The sequence below is a fragment of the Parasteatoda tepidariorum genome, chromosome 4 (assembly GCF_982258835.1).
Source record: "Parasteatoda tepidariorum strain Cologne lab strain chromosome 4, Ptep-v5.0, whole genome shotgun sequence".
Taxonomy (NCBI): Eukaryota; Metazoa; Arthropoda; class Arachnida; order Araneae; family Theridiidae; genus Parasteatoda; species Parasteatoda tepidariorum.
In genome coordinates this window covers 9,460,358-9,482,769 of record NC_141758.1, presented here as the reverse complement: position 1 = coordinate 9,482,769, position 22,412 = coordinate 9,460,358, and the positions used below count along the sequence as shown (strand labels likewise).

General features: G+C 32.5%; 1 protein-coding gene across 1 annotated transcript in view; it reads right to left on the bottom strand.

The window, feature by feature from the left end:
• Positions 1–330: 330 nt before the first annotated feature.
• Positions 331–22,412, bottom strand: part of LOC147810638 (uncharacterized) — a 33,255-nt gene continuing 11,173 nt past the window's right edge. The window contains exons 4-8 of the mRNA XM_087160348.1: positions 14,305–14,544; positions 10,684–10,926; positions 3,678–3,899; positions 1,982–2,221; positions 331–567 (exon numbers count right to left, since the gene is read on the bottom strand). Coding sequence (XP_087016474.1) covers positions 1,983–2,221; positions 3,678–3,899; positions 10,684–10,926; positions 14,305–14,544 — 944 coding nt within the window. The 3' untranslated portion in view covers positions 331–567; position 1,982. The remainder of the gene's footprint in view (positions 568–1,981; positions 2,222–3,677; positions 3,900–10,683; positions 10,927–14,304; positions 14,545–22,412) is intronic.

Below are 22,412 nucleotides of genomic sequence, written 5' to 3'. Positions count from 1 at the left end.
TATACGTTCTCAAGAATAATATAAAAACGGCCGAGATTTGTTTCCTAAAAAGATGATCGTTCTTTTTGATGTAATTCAAAGGTTTATTGAGAAAAATAACAATAAATAACAGGTCAAATAACAATAATCTTTTTCAAAAAATGATTTTTAATGAAACATTGATGAATTAAAATTTTAAAACTAAGCCTATTATTATCCGAATATGAATTTTTTTAGTGATTTCCAGGAGATTTTAGTAAGGACTTCATTAAACAAGAATTTTTGTTTTGAAAATAATGCACTAACTATAAGTGTATATAAATTCAAACATATCTATAATTTCCTATTTGTTCATTGAATTATTTATTTAAATTCAAATACATAAAAAGTTCATTTGATTAAACATCAATAGCAATAAATATTTAAATAAAAAAGAATAAAACATTTTGAGAATTTTTAATTTGAAATATTAAGATTTGGTTGAATTTCCCTTGAAAATGCTCAGGAAAAACTCTTTAAAAACCACATTTGAATCGTCTAGTTCATCAATAATACTGTCGATATCATCAAACTCCTTTTTCACATCATCTAAATGAAACAAAAATCTAATTATACAAAAAAAAAATTCATCCATTTTTAAACCAACGATTAAAAATCAGAAGACAATCTTCGATATGAAATGCATTTAATGCAACTAAGTACGTATTTAATGGGAATTTTGAAAATTTTAATTTTGAAGTTTTGCCTGCCATTTTATTCAAAGAATCAAAAAAAATTTCCTCCAATATTTGATGCAGGAGTTCCGTTGTCTTCTGGATTGGGTTTAAAATTACACGACTACGGAGTTGAACATTGGTAGTTTAAAAGCAATTAAAAAATGACTAAGCTGCAAACTTTAAGATTCTATAAGTTTTGGTAATAACAATTAATTTAATTTTAAACAAGCTCATCTTATTAGCCTTATCAGCTTTTTCGGGGAACAAACAGGCATGAATATTTTCAAAAACCAATTTTTATTTCACAATTAACGTAATTTTGTCAATTATCGGCATTTCATAGCATTCGTTTTTTGAATATCGTGTTGACAATGTCGGTCGAAATTCCTTTTTTACAATATTCGACAACGTTTTTTACAATATCGAACAATATTGTTTCGCGATATTGCATGTACGTTATCAAAGGGGTTCATTTTTATATAGTACAATATTTCGCAACAATATTGAACAAAGTTCGAAGATAAGTTTTTACGATATAGTTTTAGATATGTGCTACTAAAATTGGGCCAACTGTTCACCGACGATTTTAAAATAAAATATGTTGAGGTGCGTCATCTTGCATCCAAACGATATCTTTCAGCGCACATAGTAGCAGCAATTCTGGTATGACGTAAATTTATATCATGGCTACATAGCGTCAGCCTGTTACAAGGCATATGTTACAAACCCCGATGCTGGCTCTTCCTTAAAAAATTTCAGGACGCCAACTGACGCCTAACCATGCGCGTCCCATATTTTAAAGGTTTTCTTCGTTTGAAAATCTCGTAAACGTTATTCTATAATTTTCGTTGTTGACTTTATCATGCGCATTGACTCTATCTTCGCGAGGAAAAATTAATCTCTGAAATTTAAAAGATGACCTAATTTGTACAATGTAAGATGTAAATCATACAATGATCCTGTGCTTAAAACAATATGTGGTTACAGATTAAAAGGTCATTTTTCCCCCTCTTAAGCACTGGTTGACACGTATAAAGTTATAGGAACGAACCACAAAATCAAAATAGATATTTGTTTACGTCATTAAAGCATGCGCAATGTGAGATAATGTCTGAGTTGGAACGACTGCTCACGCTGAGCTTGAAAAACATTATTTTGTTGGGGTCAGGGTACTTCAACTTTCAGCTGATGCCCACAGAAGGCCCTTGTCTTAAGAAACCAGTCCCTTCCATCCATTCTTCTTTATTATTTTTGTAATTCGAGGTTTTATTAAACACATGTAATACCTTATTTCCCACAGTTATCTTCATCACTCCCATCCGAACAGTCACTCTGATGATTGCAAACAGATTGCTTAGGAATGCATTTATTTTCATCGCATCTAAATTGAGTTTCCTCGTCGCACTCATAAGTTTCGCAGTTTTCTTCATCATTTCCCTTCTTGCAATCCTCTTTTCCGTCACATCTGTATTTTTGAGGAACACATTGTTTGTTGCCGCAATAAAACCCTTCGCATTCAGATTGTGCTGATGAAAAAAAACAACAACACAGAGTCAAAAATCATTCTACTTAGAGTTCACTACATAATAAACTTAAAATGTTTCGCCAACTGCATTCTTAAATGCTTAAACGTTACAGTTTTCAACATTTTAAAGAATTTATTTTTCGACTTTTTAAAGATTTTTTGTTTCGTTTTATGGAGATGGTGTATAGCTGAGCTATATTATCTGGGAAAAGAAGCAACATAAACTTAAAACCACGTGCGTAATAATTTATTTTTAATCCAGCCAAATTTTGCTCAGATACTAAATGGTTTCCTAAAATAATTCGTCAAAATAGTTAAAAAAATTTTATTAGGTGTAGCACCGATATTTTGAATATCTAATATATTCTAATTATTGAATTAAGTAGAATTTGTTTGTGTATGTATTTTTACATGCATCCAAGAGTTTTTTGTTTCAATACATTTTCATTTAAAATATGAATTAGTCTTTCATTATTGACTATGCTTTATACTATTTCTTCAGCTAGGAAAAAACGATAATGCACATGCAGGCCGGTAACCAGAACCTCAAGGTTTATTTATAATCCGTCTAAATAAATCTTAATTTTATTAGATTACGTAGAGCAGGTTAATTTATAATTAATTCTAATCCAAATTGCAACATGGCTAAATCGATTAATATTGTTAACTGATCTTGAGGCACGTTAGCTGACCTGCATGAGCACGTCGGAGAATGGTAATTGATATTCAACGTAAGAAATTAAACGATTAATGTGTTTTGGTTAAATCACAACGAGAAAAATCGGTTTTCCCTAGCAGTATGCAACGAATCTTAAGGCCTGGTTTCTTAGGACAGGTCGACGTTAGAAAACGTTACCTTGATGCGAGCGTTAACCTCTTGTTTATTTAATTTGCGCATTAGACAGCATACGTCATCGAACGCTCAGCTTGAACGACAATAGCCGTTCGAATTAACTGCAGTTGATTTACAACGTAACGTTAACTACCGAAACAATGGCGGACAAACAGCCAACAGATAATTGAAATCGGCCAACATTTTGATTTCGAGGAAAAATTAACCTCTGAAATTTAAAAAAAATGACCTAATTTGTATAACGTAAGATATAAATCATACAAAGATCCCGTGCTTTAAACAATCTGTGGTTACTGATTAAAAGGTCATTTTTTCCTTTCTTAAGCACTGATTGACACATATAAAGTTATAGGAATGAGCTACAAAATCAAATTAGATTTTTGTTTACGTCATTAAGGCATGCGCAATGTGAGATAATGTCTGAGTAGGAACGACTGCTCACGCTGAGCTTGCAAAACAGTATTTTGTTGGGGTCAGGGTTCGTCAACTTTCTGCTGACGCCCACAGAAGGCCCTTGTCTAAAGAAACAAGTCCTTTACACCCATTCTTCTTTATTATTTTCGTGGTTCACGGTTTTATTAAAAACATGTAATACTTTATTTACCACAATTTTCTTCATCACTTCCATCTGAACAGTCCCTGTGACGATTGCAAACATATCGTTTAGGAATGCATCGATTTTCATCGCATCTAAACTGAGTTTCCTCGTCGCACTCGCAGTTTTCTTCATCGTTTCCGTTTGTGCAAGCCTCCTTTCCGTCACACCTAAATTTTTGAGGAATACATTCTTTGTTGCCGCAATAAAACCCTCCGCATTCTGATTGTGCTGATGAAAAAAAAACACAGTGTAAAAAATCATTCTACTTTGAGTTAACTGCATAATGAACTTAAAATGATTCCGCCATCTGCATTCTTAAATGCTTAAACATTACTGTTTTCAACATTTTAAAGAATTTATTTTTGGACTTTTGGAAGATTTTTTTTGTTTTGTGGAGATTTTGCGTAGTTGAGCTATACTATCTGGGATAAGAAACAACATAAACTTAAAACCCAGATAACAAAATAAGTTTCTTTTTCACTCAACAAAAACTTCTTAACCTAAAATTTGACTGTGATTTGATGATTGATGTAGAGCAGTGTTTGCCAACTGGCGGCACGCGAAGCCTTTTTTGTGGCCCGCTAAGTAAAATATATTAGTTATATTTTTTCTGCGGACAATTTTTGTAAAAAAATCTATATGTGTTTAAAATGCTTCTCTTTCGCTTAAAAAACCCTAATTTCTTCGTTTCTGTGAAATTTAACATACCAACGGTGTAAAAAAATGCATTTCTCAGGTCTTGCATCCAAGAAAATATTTATTCAAATACAAAAATAATCGTGTATGTTGCTTTTTTTGATTTCGCTTTTTTTAATTAATATAATTAATATAATTTAGCACGTGCGTATTAGAAAGTTTCTCCAAGAAATTCTCTGATTTAACTTTTTGATACTACTCATTTTGGATGAAATTATTTACATTTGTAAATTTTAAAACTCATAAAAAAGGGAATGAATATCATGTTTTATTTAAATTCCTTGTATATCGCATGAGGGGAAAAAAATTCATATGCTCGAGAATTTTTTTTTGTCCTTGTTGCTATGATTCCTAATAAATCGGAAAAAAATTTAATTTATCACATAATCAAATTTAAAAGAAGAAAAAAAAATCTTTCCACCTAACTAAACCTAACCTGAAACCTAACTAAACTACATCTGAACTAAAAACATCTAACTAAATCATCTAACTTAATCTAACTAAAAACATCTGAAACCTAACTAAACTACCGTATTTAACTATAGAATGAACTCTGAACTAAATTAGTAAAGTGTCACATTTTCAGATGGCAGCAAGCGTTGACATTTTGGCAGATCAAAAATCCAAATTCATCGAAATAGTGCTTTTTTTATAGAAGAATTGCGTTAGTATTTCATATTTTGACTTTACGTCATAAAACTTTTGCACTGATTAATTAGCATATTTTAAGTATGATAATATAAATTTCTAACGATAGTTATGCCAATATGAAATCTAAGCGTTAGATCATTTACAGAGAATGACTGATGGTTGGTAGCATATATGATACCGTGATTTGATAACACCTTTCAGTAGTAATTACAGCCTATTTAAATGCAAAGTATTTTTACTAATGACGATGTTTCTGTTTAAAGAATTTTGTGCTGCCATCTATATTTCCTCTTAAAATGTCACGTGATTAGTAAATGTTTCATGCAGTTAGTTCGCTTTAAAATGTCGTACAAATAGGTATTGTGTTTGTCGTGTTAGTATTTTGTGTATGTTTATATTTGGTGTTCGTCATTAAATTATGTCAGTTTTAAGGGGTCGTTAGTTTCAATTATTTAGTAACCATTTTTTGGTGTCAGTTAGCGGGATATATTAGCGAGCAATGAAATTTTGAGTTGTCGAATCGATGCTTCAATGTTGAGTTCCAGCATGAGGTTGATACTATGTTCTTGATACTAGTGACGATAGTTCCAGTGTGAAGGTTAGTTTTATTTTCTTGATCTGATTTATTGTGCTTTTATTGTCAATTTATTAAAATGTCAGAAATTGAAAAATTAAAGGCTAAGCGTAAAGTTTTAAGAAATAAGGTCACCAAATTAATTACTAAAATTGAAACGTATCTCAATGAGGGTGATGATTTGGCTGATATAGATAAAACTAATGCTTTAAAAGAGTTTCGAGAACAATTAATTCACAAAGAAAGCGAGAATATTTCAGTTGATTTAAGTATGAGAGAAAGTAGAGAAAATACACCCCCTTTAGCTAATTCAAGTAGTAACGCGCAGTTAATAAAAACTGTTAAACTTCCCAAGTTGTATATAAATAAATATTATAGTAACCCCGCGCATTGCTTAGAATTTTTTAATCAATTTGAAAGTGCTATACATAACAATAACAGTTTAAGCAAAGTGGATAAATTTAACTATTTAAAGTCTTATGTAGGTGGGATAGCAGCAAGTTGTATTAACGGTTTTGCTTTAACGGGTGAAAACTACGATATTGCTCTAAATCTTTTAAAGAATCGATTTGGTAATAAAAACTCGTTAATCCAAGCACATCTTAATCACTTGTTAAAATTACCTTTTATTAGAAATGTAAATGATTTAATTGGCTTAAGAAAATTATTTGATTGTGCTGAGTCACAAAAAAGAAATATCGAGTCGTTAGGAATAGATACCGAAACTTATGGTAATTTATTAAGTCCTATTCTAATAGAAAGAATTCCGAGGGAAATTGTTTTAGAATTCAATCGAAATTATCCTGAAAATAATTGGGTATTTAAAGATTTGTTTTCATTTTTGGAAAAAGAAATAAGTTCTAGAAAAGGTAACTTTAATAGAAATGCGCAAAATGTATATCATTCAACAGTCGATAGAAAAAAGTGAATTTTTTGCGACAGTAGTGAACATGAAGTTTGCGAATATCAAAGCGTAATAGAAAGAAAAAATAAATTAAAAGAAGAAAATCGTTGTTTCCGTTGTTTTTCAAAACATCTTATTGCTAGACTCTGCAAAACGAAATTGGAGCCATGCATAAAATGTAACAGGCGAACTCATCATTATTTATTATACGAGGAGAATGATTCATCGGAAAACGCGGTTGTTCAATGCCACTCCTCCATAAAGAGAAATAGTGTTTTATTACAAACTTGTAGTGTAGTCGCATGTTTTAAAAAAAATAATAAATTAGTCAGAATTATCTGTGATAATGGTTCCGAAAGAACCTGGATGACGCGAAGTTTAGTAAATGAACTGCGAGTGAAAATAATAAGAAAAGAAAATTTATCTGTTTATTCTTTCGTTTATTCGTTTATTCGTTCGTTCTTAAGATCAAGTGTCTGTTGCAAGAGATATGGAAAAGAGGTTTAGATTGGGACGAAGAGTTGTCAGTAGATTTAAAAATTAAATGAACTGAATGGTGTGTAGAAGTTAAGCATTTAAAAGACATAGTCATTCCAAGGTATTGTTTTTTGTCTTGCGGAAATCCAAGAAGTCGAAGAGTAGAGGTACAGATATTTTGTGATGCGTCACTCGTTGCATATGGAACGGTTTCCTATGTTCGGTATATCAATGATAAGGGGAAAATCATAGTGTCGTTTTTGATGTCCAAGAGTCGTGTTTCCCCCATTGAAAAAGTTAACTTTGCCACGCTTAGAATTAATGGCGACAGTTATAGGAGCTAGACTAGGTAATTATATTAATGGTATTTTGTGGGAAATGGTTTCTGAATATATATATTGGACGGACTCATTAATTGTTTTACATTGGATCAGGGGAAGGGCTGAACGATGGAAGCAATTTGTTTGCAATAGGGTCCGGGAAGTTCAGGAGAAGTCAAATCCCAAATCTTGGCAACATTGCAAAGGTATCGATAATCCTGCTGATTTGCTGACACGTGGATGCAATGCAAGCAAATTGAAAGAAGGAGAGAAATGGTTCCATGGCCCTTCATGGCTGAGACTTGAAGAATCAGAATGGAATAATGATAAAGGTTTCAGCTCTTTGAATAGCGAAAACTTGGACGATGAATTTCGTATTGAGAAACGAAACAAGCCCGTGAACATCAACATGAATGTTTGCAAGGAAGAAAACCAGCCTGATATTATGAACGTCATAAATAAAATTTCCTCATGGACTAAAATGCAAAGAGTATTTGCCTGGTGTAGAAGATTTATTCTAAATTGCAAGTTTCCAGCTGCAAAGGCTAGTGGTTGTTTAACAACTGCAGAGATTCAGAATACTAGAAATTCCCTTATGAAGATGGTTCAAAATGATGGTGTTGAAATGGAAAGTCTGCAGAAGGAGAAGACACTTCCAAAAAATAGCAATATGTTGCCTTTGGCACCCTTCCTTGACTCATCCGGACTTCTCCGAGTTGGTGGAAGGTTGAAGAATTCCAATCTTTCTGACCGTCGAAAACATCCAATACTTCTCCCAAAGGGTCATCATCTATCAACGATAATTGTGAGATAATTTCATGAAAGCCATCTACATGGAACTATACAAATGACATTGTCAGCATTAACTCAAGAATATTGGATAATTGGTGTCAAGAATCTTGTCAGAAAAATAATTTCCAGGTGTGTAAAATGTCATAGACAAAATGCTAAATTTTTGACACAATTTAAGTCTGGTTTACCTTCCGTAAGAGTCACACCTTCCGAGTTTTCTCTGTTGTTGGAACTGATTACGCTGGACCTTTCCTAGTGAAGCCAAGAAAAGGAAGAGGTGTGAAGACTATGAAATGCTATGTTTGTTTATTTGTGTGTTTATCCACAAAAGCCGTTCACTTAGAACTCGTTAATGATCTAACTTCTCATGCTTTCCTTGCCACGTTAAGAAGATTTAATTCTCGACGAGGAAAACCTGATCAGATACATAGCGACTGTGGGACTAATTATGTTGGTGCATATAGAGAGTTGAAACGTTTAATTACATCACTCTCTTCAGATGAAAGATTTCAGGGTTATCTTGCAAAGGAAAATATCATTTGGAAATTCAATCCTCCTGCGGCACCTCATCATGGAGGATTGTGGGAATCCACTGTCAAATCTATGAAGTCTCACCTTAAAAAAACTGTCGGTGAACAAATCCTCACCTACGAAGAATTCCTAACCCTAATTGCTGAAGTAGAAGCTTGCCTTAATTCTCGACCACTCACTCCTTTGTCTGATGATCCTGCTGATTGTGAGGCATTGACGCCTGGTCATTTCCTCATTGGTACTTCACTGACATCAGTGCCTAATTCTGATCTTTCAAAGGAAGTGATAACACTTTTACAACGATGGAAGTTAATGCAAAGAATGATCCAAGAATTCTGGAAGCGGTGGTCAACTGACTATCTTTCCACTCTTCAAAGGCGTCCCAAATGGCTCCAAGTAAAGAGAAATCTTGCTGTAAATGAACTGGTGCTAATCAAAGACGATGATTTGCCACCATTGAAGTGGAAGTTGGGACGTGTGCTAGAGACCTTTCCAGGAGCAGACGGTAAAATCAGAGTGGTAAGGTTAAAAACTGCAAATGGTGAGTTAAAACGTCCTATTGTTAAACTTTGCCCACTACCAATAATAGACTTCAAACATTGAACTCATACGAACTTTGAACTCTTAATTACAATTTTCCGTCAAATCAAAATTTTATGACAGTTTAATATTTGTCTTTTAGTGCATTTCATTTGACTGATTTTGTTTATTGTTTGATTACAATTCACATATATTTCATATAAGGTTGTTTTAATTTTTGTGTATAGATTCTTAAACTGAAAATTTTCAGTAATTGATTTATTGCAGCATTACTTTTGAAATTAAAGTTTGAATCATTGTAATAACATTTTATGAACCCCCTAAGTGTTCATAGTGGGGGAGGATGTTTCTGTTTAAAGAATTGTGTACTGCCATCTATATTTCCTTTGAAAATGTCACGTGATTAGTAAATGTTTCATGCAGTTAGTTCGCTTTAAAATGTCGTACAAATAGGTATTGTGTTTGTCGTGTTAGTATTTTGTGTATGTTTAAATTTTGTGTTCGTCATTAAATTATGTCAGTTTTAAGGGGTCGTTAGTTTCAATTATTTAGTAACCAGACGAGAAAACTTCATGGAGAATTCTCTCTCATCTGCGTTAGTATGTTAAAGTTGGAAAAAAAACTTTGTTCTAAACCATAGAGTTTCAAATTCTGAAGTCCCGCAGTGAACTGTTAGTAAGCACAGCCAGTAGAACACTGAAGTTAATCATCGCTGGCTGCGGTCAGTAAGCGGGTGGGTGACCACTTTGATCAGACCTGCGCAGGGACCGAAGGTGCACGGTATCGTTCTTCGTTAAATTGTTCCATCTTTTTTATAACCGTCGCTGCACAGCCGACCCAATTTTATGTGTTTACGACTACTATCGTTCTAATCCGTAGCCTTGTAATTTTGAATATAATCCAGAAGACAAGGGAACTCCTGGATCAAGTATTGGGAGAAATTTGCCTTCCTGGAGGACTTTTTTTTTAATGGAACTAACCCGCATTTGCGTGACATAGAGAAGAAGACCACGAGAACCCCCCACGGTTAGCCTAACGGCAAAGGGACTCTAACCCTTGATCCGTCTATCACTGAGCATATTTCTCGTCGGCACTGCGGTCGATCCAAGCCGGATGTGGATTTCGTATCGACTGGGATTCGAACCCGGTTCGCCTCATTGGAAGACGAACGCTCTATCACATGAGCCATCACGGCTCAAACTGTTCTATCGTAAAGTTCACGACTTCACTCGCATGATTGCGATGGCATGTCTTCTGATCATCCTTATGGATGTTTCCCTGACCGTCGTCAATACCCCATTGCACAGCTCTAGTGCGACGTAAATAAAGTATACTACCTATCTATCAAAAATGCTGATTTTTTCAGACGATCTTAATACAAATAAACTATTGCAAAGATTACTCAAGATGAACTCACTTGTTTCGGAACTTCAAAATACCAATTAGAGGTGAAACAGAATTCGTCATGAAAAGTTTCTCCCGCGGTATAGTGTTCTCATAAAAAACGATTAAAAATAAAAAACTTACAGCAAATCCTTTCATCAGACTTATCGAAGCATTCATAACTACCGTCGCAAACTTGCTCTTTTGGGATGCATTGTCCAGACTTGCATTGGAACTCCCCATCCTCACAAGAATTGGGTTTGCAGCCATCTTCGTCTTCCCCTTCAGAGCAATCCTCCATACTATCGCAGACCCAAAGCCATGAAATGCAAGTACCATTGTTACATTTGAATTGTTGGGGTGAGCATTCTTCGGAAGGATTGAAATCTGAAACAGAAAAAGGCTTCGCATAGTGTAAAGTATTTTTGGTAATTGTCCATATAGTTGTAGAGTTCATATATCTAAAAAGCATGGTTTCTTAGGACAAGTCGGCGTTACAAAAGACCAACTTGAAGAGACTGCTAACCCCTGATTGGCCAATTCTTAAGTTAGAGAGCATAAGTCATCGAACCCTCGGCTTGAACGACGACTGGCGTCCGAATCAGCTGCTGTTGGACTACAACGTAACGTTCACGAAGAAAGAAATGGCGGACAACATTCAACAGAGCATAGAAATCAGCCAAGATTTTGATTTTAACATTAAACATAGCTTTTTCTTCCTCTTCTTCTTCATTTAGCTAAGCAATAAAGTGTTTTTTTTTCTTGAACAAAGTCATTATTTGCTCTCCAAAGCACTGGTCGACAATAACAAAATCGATGAAAATTCAAAATAAACCTTTGTTTACGTTATTAACGCATGCGCAATGCGAGATAATGTCTGCGTTGGACCAACTGCTCGCGCTGAGCCATCACCTCCTACATCAGAAAGCCTTCACACGGTTTCCTATAAGTAGTCTGCGCAGATTATTTAAAAAGTGAACCACTTGTGCACATGAACCCAAATTCTATTTAAAAAGTACTTGAGAGAAATGTATCATATATATTTGAGAATTGAATCTGTAGTGGTTGACAAGTAAATAAAACAAACCAATTATATTCATAAATTAAACACATTTTTAGACATATATTTGCCACCTCTTTCTAATTTTTAATAGATTTACTATTACAGGGCTTATTCGTAAACTGGTTTACCTTCATAGTGGTTTGACAGTGTGGAGGCTTTCAGTTATAGGAGGCGTTGGCTGAGTTTACAAAACGGCACTTTGTTGGCGTCAGCGGTACGTCAACTTCTCGCTGACGTACAGAGAAAGCGCTTGTCTTAGGAAACCAAGAAAATTACTTCATGTGGCTCCCAGAATGCATGTTACCTTACGGCGACCTTGTGGCAGAAGTTTTTTCTTATGGTCATGAAATGTTTGTACTGAAAATCTCTCTTCAATAAAGTAAAAATATTGCAGTTTCAAACCTTTTATCCTAAAATGATTAAAAATTATTTTTTGAAGCTTTTTTTAAAAAGGATTGTCACTCAGGTAAAATGGCCACTTAGGTCCATAAGGAGGTTTTAGCTGACGTCACACTAGCGTCATAAGATTAAATTTCATTGTCCATTAAAATTTCATGACGAAGGTGGCATTTTATAATTGCCTAGATTTAAGATTATTTTTACCTTAAGACTAGCTTTATTAAAGGATTTTTTTTACGCTTGAAGGCCCTCAGTCAATTTCGGTTTAAGGTTTATATACAGAAGATTGTTTTCCAAGGTTCTGGATTAAGGTAATGTGCGCAGAATAGAGCGAGTGGTCACAGATCTCGCTTCAGTTTCGAAGGCTTACACGTAAACCGCATAACAAACTTTTTTAGGCTTACATTAAAAGGGTTTTGCTAAGTAAAAGTAAACCTTATTTTGCTATCTGGGATTGAACTGCATGTGTTGACAAAAATGTATCCACCCTCCATTTTTACACGCGTCTGGTATGCTCAAAACAATACTTGAATAGCCCCCATCATTTAAAGTTAAACGAAGTCAATGTGAGGACAAGTAAGATAAGTGTTGTACCAAGTTTGTGCATCGCTTCAACTCCCAGAGCTTTGTTATCTATCTTAAGGGTATTCAACTTGTATTTTAAGGATTCAAACCAAGTTTCTTAACCCAAAATTATCCACTTGTTAATGAATTATTCTCAATTCCAGACACTCTGGGGCAATCACTTTAATAATTTTAGTTATCATCAATGCTATGCTAACCTGACATGCAGAAATATTATGAAAAATATTATCAAACAAACTTTAGAGGATGTATTGGGGGACGGTCTTTAATGGCTCGTTCCAACTTGGGTGTCTCAATTTTAATGAGCTTATGGTTTTGTAACTTTTATTATGTCTCTTATAAACTTTTCTACTTTTACTTGCTCCAATTTTATTGTAATTGCAATTGTACTTTTTAATTGCTTTTATAAGTACTGTTTTAATATTTCATACTATGCTGATCTTTTGTAAATTTTACATGTTTATCTTTTAATTCTACTTTTAACTGTCACTTTTAATAATTTAATGTTTCAGTGTTGCTTGGGAATTTCACAACTTTAATTCTAATTGATTTTAACAATCCCTTTAACTATTGATTGCATATTTTAACTTTGCAATTTTAATTGAATGAGTACTTTTACTACTTTTTCGACTGCTTATTTTCTTAGCGTTGCTTTTAACTAATTTTTGTCTTAGTAAATTTTAAGCTCCCAAATGATGCTATTTTATAAGGGTCTGTTGACCTCATTTTATTGATTTTAAATCACTATAAGGGTCTTTTGGTCCTTTTACTTGTTACTGTCAAACTCTGTAATCTTCATTGTCTATTCCATTTTTTCGTGAGTGTTTGTTTTCTATTTTTGTATTTTGAATGAGTTTTTGTCTTTGTTGTTTTAAAAATATGTTTGTCACTATCTCATATTTTAAGTTACTTGTTTGGGTCTTTGATCTAATGTTGATATTGTTAGCTTGAGCACAACTACAGTAGCATAAGAAGATTGGTAATTTTTGAGCCAAGCCTATTATGTTAATATCCTTCCCGTTGATTGTCCTATGAATCGGGCTGTTGCTTAGAATACTGTAACTTTTTTTGGTTTTTAATAAATGCTACGTTGGGGCTTCGCCGGGTTCCCCGTATGGCACAGACTGAGTCTGCGCCTCCTTTCCTGAGCGGGTCTGCCACGGCGACTGGTCGGACTGTTATCGTATGCCCTAAAACTAGGGTGGGGTGAGAATTTTCAATCTATCCCAAAAACATCACCACTTAAGCTTAAATAAAGTTGGTGACGATTTTGGTGTTTTAATTCGAAAAATCGAAATTTCGGACTCATACATTCATAAGTCCATATGAATTGGCCAATTCTGCAGAGTATTACATTTCGTTCCAATAAAAAATTGCGAAGAATGGCACAATTAGGTATAGGCATTGATGCAAACAGTCCTTACGTACAGTCCTTACAGTGTTATGTACAGAAATATTGGATGGCCAGGGAACTAATGGCGTCATAGCCAAGCTTCTGGGCATTTGTAATAAATGAATATTAAGAAGCCCAAACAATCTCTCCTGAATAAACTAGTGAAATCATATTTTCCAGATTGCGACATATTTTGAGGTTTTTGAGTCTGACTCAATAGCTTAAAATATCATCTGAACAAATATTTTAACAAAGTACAACCCCTTAAATCTTAGTACGTGAGAAACCTAATCATGGGATCAAAGGTTGCACTAATGTCTCTTACCACAGTCTCTCTCATCGGAAAGATCATAACAGTCATTACGTCCGTCACAGACTTGGAGTCTGTGAAGGCATGTACCCCCACACCGGAAACGATCTTTTTCAGAGCACCATGGAGGGCAACCTTCTTCGTCAGAGCCATCAAAGCAATGTCTTACGTGATCACATCTCTCATAAGGAGGTATGCATGATGGAAAATACATACTTTCATTTCTGCAGAAAAAACCTTGGCAGGTTGAGGCAGCTAAATGTAATGAAACAAACAAATTATTACTTTCTTTAAAAAATTACAGACACTAAGAAATATGGCTCACAAAATCGGCTTACATGGATCACAAAAAATATGACTCAAAAAGTTGGATTAGGGTTGAAAGAGGCTGATAAACACTTAAACAGAGCATGACTTAACTCAAGAATGAAAATTATATCTGGAACAACAAATTCATAGAATTTCCCTACATTCACTCACGACATTCACAACACTTATTTATTATCCCTGATCTATTCTGCTTCCCTGCTGTATGTATCTATAGCAAATATTATCCCGAGAATATTCGGGAGAATTCGTCAGTACATTTTCCTTTAACACGCTTTTTCTCGAAAAAAAAAACAATCTGCTGTGATTGCCAAGTTTTGTTTGGGAGTTTTTATGATGGATTACGGGCATGCTCACGTGCTTTGTACAATTGTATGTAGGATGGTTGCTGAATTTACATAGGAAAAAAGAGTAATTTTTTACTATTACTTAAAATGGCGTATCACTTTACTGGTGTTTGGAAGGTATCAATTTGTGTTGTCCCTCGTTTTAAAAACTATCATACAAAGACTAAAATTTAACTTTTTTCTCTTGCCCGAGATAACTCGGGATAGTAAACTGGTGTTAAATTAAATGTTTTTTACAAATAAAAAAAAATTGAAATTCAAACTTAAAACTTGTGTATTATGTTTTGCTTTAGTTCCTTGTATGTATTAATAAACAAAAAAAATATGTTGATGTTTGGCATTTTGTTCAAGACAATTGGCAAGGGAAGCTGTTGAAACTGAGCTATATATAAAATATGGTACTTGCTTTAAAATAAAGTTCTAAATATTTGCGGCAAATAATTCCCAATTCTAAATTTCATTGTTTGGAGAAACGTTGTTTTGAAAGCCCATAATACTGAAATAAGATAATAAAGTATGTAAAAAAAAAAAAGAAAAAGGTTTGCGAATGAGAAAGAACAAACAGCCTAGTAGCAAAGTAAGTAAAAATGGATGAAGCATCCTAGGATCGGAAAATAAAATTATGTTGCATCTATGACATAAACAGCATAAGCCAAGCTGTTAGTAGTGAAATTAAATGTTTAATTATATAACCACGTGTGATTCACAGAACTATCCAACTAATTGTATTATTATATCTTTTACTCTTTCTTTTTGTTACCATGCAGATTTTTTTCCGGATAATATACTTAACTATTGTGCTTAATTTTTAACTTTAGGATGATGCCCAAAATATTATTGTAGTATAATTTGTTTTGGAGAAAATGTCTTATTAAGCAGGAAATACTAAAAATAGAAATTTGTAAGAAGATTCCGATACCGTGCCAATTTTAGAATCATCTGATTTTCTAAAAAAATGCAATGAAAAATACGTAATTTCCAAGCTCATTTTGATAAAGAGAAAAAAATGCGGCAAAAAGACTAACATACTATTTAAACAAACTGTGAAAACCAATTTCTCCTATATTTAGTCAAATGTCTTATTTTGTTAAGCAGGAAATACTAAAAATTGAATTTTGTAAGAAGATTCCGAAACCGCGCCAATTTTAGAATCATCTGATTTTCTAAAAAAATGCAATGAAAAATACGTAATTTCTAAGCTCATTTTGATAAAGAGAAAAAAATGCGGCAAAAAGACTAACATACTATTTAAACAAACTGTGAAAACCAATTTCTCCTATATTTCGTCAAATGTCTTATTTTGTTAAGCAGGAAATACTAAAAATTGAATTTTGTAAGAAGATTCCGAAACCGCGCCAATTTTAGAATCATCTGATTTTCTAAAAAAATGCAATGAAAAATACGTAATTTCTAAGCTCATTTTGATAAAGAGAAAAAAATGCGGCAAAAAGACTAACATACTATTTAAACAAACTGTGAAAACCAATTTCTCCTATATTTCGTCAAATGTCTTATTTTGTTAAGCAGGAAATACTAAAAATTGAATTTTGTAAGAAGATTCCGAAACCGCGCCAATTTTAGAATCATCTGATTTTCTAAAAAAATGCAATGAAAAATACGTAATTTCCAAGCTCATTTTGATAAAGAGAAAAAAATGCGGCAAAAAGACTAACATACTATTTAAACAAACTGTGAAAACCAATTTCTCCTATATTTCGTCAAATGTCTTATTTTGTTAAGCAGAAAATACTAAAAATTGAATTTTGTAAGAAGATTCCGAAACCGCGCCAATTTTAGAATCATCTGATTTTCTAAAAAAATGCAATGAAAAATACGTAATTTCCAAGCTCATTTTGATAAAGAGAAAAAAATGCGGCAAAAAGACTAACATACTATTTAAACAAACTGTGAAAACCAATTTCTCCTATATTTCGTCAAATGTCTTATTTTGTTAAGCAGGAAATACTAAAAATTGAATTTTGAAAGAAGATTCCGAAACCGCGCCAATTTTAGAATCATCTGATTTTCTAAAAAAATGCAATGAAAAATACGTAATTTCCAAGCTCATTTTGATAAAGAGAAAAAAATGCGGCAAAAAGACTAACATACTATTTAAACAAACTGTGAAAACCAATTTCTCCTATATTTCGTCAAATGTCTTATTTTGTTAAGCAGGAAATACTAAAAATTGAATTTTGAAAGAAGATTCCGAAACCGCGCCAATTTTAGAATCATCTGATTTTCTAAAAAAATGCAATGAAAAATACGTAATTTCCAAGCTCATTTTGATAAAGAGAAAAAAATGCGGCAAAAAGACTAACATACTATTTAAACAAACTGTGAAAACCAATTTCTCCTATATTTCGTCAAATGTCTTATTTTGTTAAGCAGGAAATACTAAAAATTGAATTTTGTAAGAAGATTCCGAAACCGCGCCAATTTTAGAATCATCTGATTTTCTAAAAAATGCAATAAAAATACGCAATTTCCAAGCTTATTTTGATAAAGAGAAAAAAATGCGGCAAAAAGACTAACATATTTTTTACAGAAACTGTGAAAACCAATTTTTCCTATATTTCGTCAAAAGAGGATATTGCAGATTTTCAGAATGAAATCTGTTTGATCGAAACATATTATTCCTTGAAAATGGAAACGAGAAAAAATTATTTCTTATTATTTATCTAAGTTTATTTCATTTATTTAATGATAGCGGTATCAAGGTTAAGGACATGCAATGCAAATCCCGTTTACTATTATACTATAAATGCATTAAATCATATAGCTTGAATAATTTATTTTAAGCAAATTATTTTACAATTTTAAGCAAATAAGGGTGTAAAAATAAACTCGATCGAAATACTCCGAAAGTATACCCTAAAATATATGTAGAATAAACTTTGGAATCGATATATAAAAAATACCTTTTCAAACAACTTCGAATAGGACGGAAACGCTAAGTTGTTCGAAATAGCAAAAGAATATAGATATATTCTTTGGAAATAGCTGTCCTTGTAACTATTTAATTTCGATTCCTGGTGCTAGGGGACATTCCATTTTAACATTCGACTTTTGAAATTTCAATTGTAAACGGAATATTTTTATGCCCTTAAAAATATTAAGGCTTGCAGCAGAAAAAGAAAAAAAAAATTCTGCATTGATTTTTTTTACAAAGTAGTGAATTATTATTTTATTCAATCTAAGAACCTGTGCCTATAACTTATGTAAAACTTATTTTTATATCGAGTGAAATAATTTATTATGTTCTGTTACTAAATGGATAATCTCAAGAAACTGAATCGAAACTATAAAAACTTCCCTGATTTGAAATTTAATAGATGATAATAAAAATAGACATGTTTTGAGTATTCAATAAATAGAGACGAAATTTATTCATGCCTGACAATGTCTTGAGAATGGGAGCTTATATTTGAACGCTCGAGACATGTCGACTTATACTTCCCTCTTCATATTTTTTTAAGACAGTTGAGTTTTTATCATCAATTATACTGTTTTGCATTTTGGTCTTGATCATTATTTTCATAAGAATTTTACACTCGTTAAAGTAAATTTATTCATTTTAATATATTAGCAGGATTTATGTGGTCTTTAAAAACGTAAGAGCATTAATATTGTTAAAGTTATATTTAACTTTTTGAGACCAGATATTTTGAGTTAATGAAATTAAATATTTTATCTTTTAAGCTTTTATGTCCCCATTTCGGTATCTTAGGGACCTTACGAGCTCTGTTTAAAAAGAGAGTATCAGATATATATAAGAAAACAAAAATAATCATATTAGCAGTATTTGGTGATAAATGTAGCTTATCGTAATTGAAGAATATGCTGTGCGACATTTTATGTTGGATTTGCGAACGTAAGTCTCAGAATGTATTGAAACATGAGGATGCTATTTGCATATCATCTTTATCCAAAGAAAACCATGTAACCTAACTATCTAGCATAATGAAGCGATTTTTTAAACAATGAATCATACAATATGCAACATATTATTTCACTATCTTATTCTTAAACATAACATATTTCAATGTTTTTAAAATGCCGCTAAACATTCAGCAATTCCTTCAGTTATAGAAAAAAGAAATATCGTAAATTAAAGAAAATCTTGTGAATATTAGAATTGCTATACAATCTACATTTTATTTTTCAAGCACTTTTTTTCCTTCAATTTCTCTTGCCTAGAAGACTCGATTAAAGCTGTAAAAAATGATTATCCCTAAAATTTTGTATATGGCTATAATAAGTGAAGTTAATTAGATTTTAGCATGAAATCCTAGAATGAATATAGCAAAAACAACATAATTTAAATAATGTCAGATAAAAATTCATGCATTTAAATTCTAAAAGCTTAGAAAATCATAAATAATTTATAAATCGATTCAAATTGTCTTTTCAAAGGAGATTAAAAACATTTTTACTTTTTGGACAGAATATTGTTAAAATTTTCCATTTCCTAGAAATGGCGAGATATTTTCTACTAACTATTAGTTAAACTTCTCCGGGCAGTTACAAAACATTATTTCAATTTTTTTACAGTCAGAACTTGATTGCTTAGCAACCTAGTAAAATTAAGAATTCCTCCTTTGAATCAGTCTATGGGCTAACTTAAAATATTCATTTGCGCCGGCGACTTTTCTTGGCTGTTTTCTTCCGCCATATATAAACCTTTATTGGGACCCAATTTTCGATCAATTTTTTTCAAAATTTTGTCTGACCCCCTATTTCAAGGATTCCAAATATGTAAAATATATATAGTCAAACCCCGCTATAGTGATCCCTCAAGGGACCGAAAGTTTCGCTCACTATAACCGGGAGTTCACTATATCCGCTATGCGGGCAATTTAACTAATGGTTCCCAAATTCCTCCCTTTTATTACACGTTATTCAAATAAATGACTGAAAAATATTATGTAGTAGCAAAAAATTTGTTATTTTTTATTACTCTTCGTCCTGCGTACAAAAAAAAAGAAAAATTTGTAATCTTTAGCTGTCGAGCAGTCCTCAACATCAGATATGGAAACATTTCCCGACTCTCAGATAATTTTTCCTGAATTTCTGTTAGTCCACTTTTTAAACTTGTCTAACCTGCCATTCAAGCACATAAAAGTAATCTCATAAAATCGCTTAGCAAATTCATCGACATTTGTCCAGATACTGGAAGATTGCGGCTTCTTTGAATGATGAACCACTTCAGTAATGCTTCTTCAATATCCTTGTGATCTGCTTTTCTCAACTTTTTTCTGCCCTTTAAATTTTTTTATGAGCAGAAATTGTTAATTGCCCATTTTTCCATATGTTACGTGCTGTAGATTTTGATAGTATTATTGGTCAAAGATATCATTATTGATATCTTTGACCAATAATGATATCATTTTGATATCATTATTGGTCAAAGAGTTGGACACATATTAGTGTCCAACTCTTTGACCAATAATGAATAATTACTTATTCCCTATGACAGAAAATGCATATTGATCCCACTGACACCTAACAGGTGCATCATCTGCCTGGGTTGGAAACATCTACTTGATTTGTTTAGGGAGGGGAAAGTAAGATAAAAGAAGCAAACAAGAATAAAATAATTATGATGGTTTAAAAAATCGCTATATGTATTTATTTTGAAGTAGAAAGTTCAATATTATTACAAAAGAATAAAGAAAAAAATCAGTCGAAGGCAGAAAAAAGTTGATTATATCCAACATCATCACTTTTTTGGTTCACTATATCCGGGAGTTCACTATAGCGGGGTTTGACTGTATATATATATATATATATATATATATATATATATATATATATATATTATATACATACATTGTACATAACTTCCTCGTATTTTAGGTGAGCTGCGTTGATTCTGTTTTATTTGTTTAAATTACAAATTTAGAAGAAGAAAAAAAGTTATCTACATAGCTTTCCGGCGCTTTTTTCTTGTTTCGTAGGAATCAGTGCATAGGATAAATAAAACAATTGATTTAACAACATTACTCAGTTATTACTTAATTTGGAATATCTCTGGACCTTTCATATCGCTAAGCACGATAAAATAAAAATAAATGATAATTTCGAAATAGGAAGCAGTATCCGTTTTAAAACAAGGGCATACTCATTTCCGAAGTTAATAAACGGACGTAATTAAAATACTGAAAGTTCTTATCGCATTTTAAATTCTTTTATCCTTCATTAAATGGGAAAAAAACTTTAACTAGGTCAATTATAAACTAACACGATAATTTATAGCACCAAATTAAAAAGATTTATTGCAAATACGACATCGAATGCTTCAGAAACTTATACCATCAAAGATGAAACAAAATAGCCGAAATACCTCTATGGCAAACAATAGACGCAGCCTTGTAAATGTACCCTCAAAAAATTGGTTCATCGTAAAATCTTAATCTAAGTCAATGGAACCATAATACGGAGCAAACTCATTGCAATTTGTTAATAATATGTAAAAATGAACCATGCTTCGCTGTTCAATTTTAATTTTCTGCGATCATGCATAAGATGTTTAAGTTTGCACAACAATATGGTTCACCAAACCTCGCATTAGAGTTGAAGCCAGTTTGCACGATAGTGTGGCTCAAAGCGTTCCCAAAGTTTCTAACTAAGTTTAGATAATTATTAATTATCGTAAGGGCCGCTGTTTCGGGTGCAACAACCATTTTGTTTTGCTGCGCACGATATATAAGACTTAAAAACATTATTCGATTGAGACTTATCAGCTATGTTATGTTTGTATAAACTTTAGCATCCAAAATAGAGTCTCGATGCTGCCATCTTGGGTGGCAGAAACTAGACGTTCAAATCAACATGACCAACGGTATCTCACCCATTGTGGTGGTTCTGAAAGAGTGGATACCACCTCTGGAGAACGCACTAGGTCTGCTCATCGGCAAGACCTATTGTGCAGCTCATTGGAAATAAAAAATGTTTATATAAACTATGTTAAGACAGAACTTGAAGTCAAAAGAAAAAAAAAACTATCTTGACCGATCTACTTCCCACTAAAATGCAATGACAGAGATTTGATATGCTGAATGGGCCATTTTCAATTATCGAAATCAGAAATCATTATTTTGTAACCTCGCGTTTTATTTAATGTCAAAATTAACAAAACAAGACGGATGAAAGAGGGAAAAGAAATGATGAAAAGCAATCAGATGTTGCTAGATCATGATTATCAAAATTTCAAAAAATATAAATGTCTCGATTGCAAAAATATCATTTGCAAATAGAACTGTTATGCAAGATAAGGTCATATCTTTATAGACTGTTAGCGGGGAATTTATATTTCTTTTATTACTTCTTAATGCGTCACGCATTCTATAATCTTAAGTTTCAAGTTTTATTTATTTATTATTTTTTCTTCAACTGCAATTGATTTTTTTTTTCTAATGCAACTAATCGTTCATTTTGTTACGATTA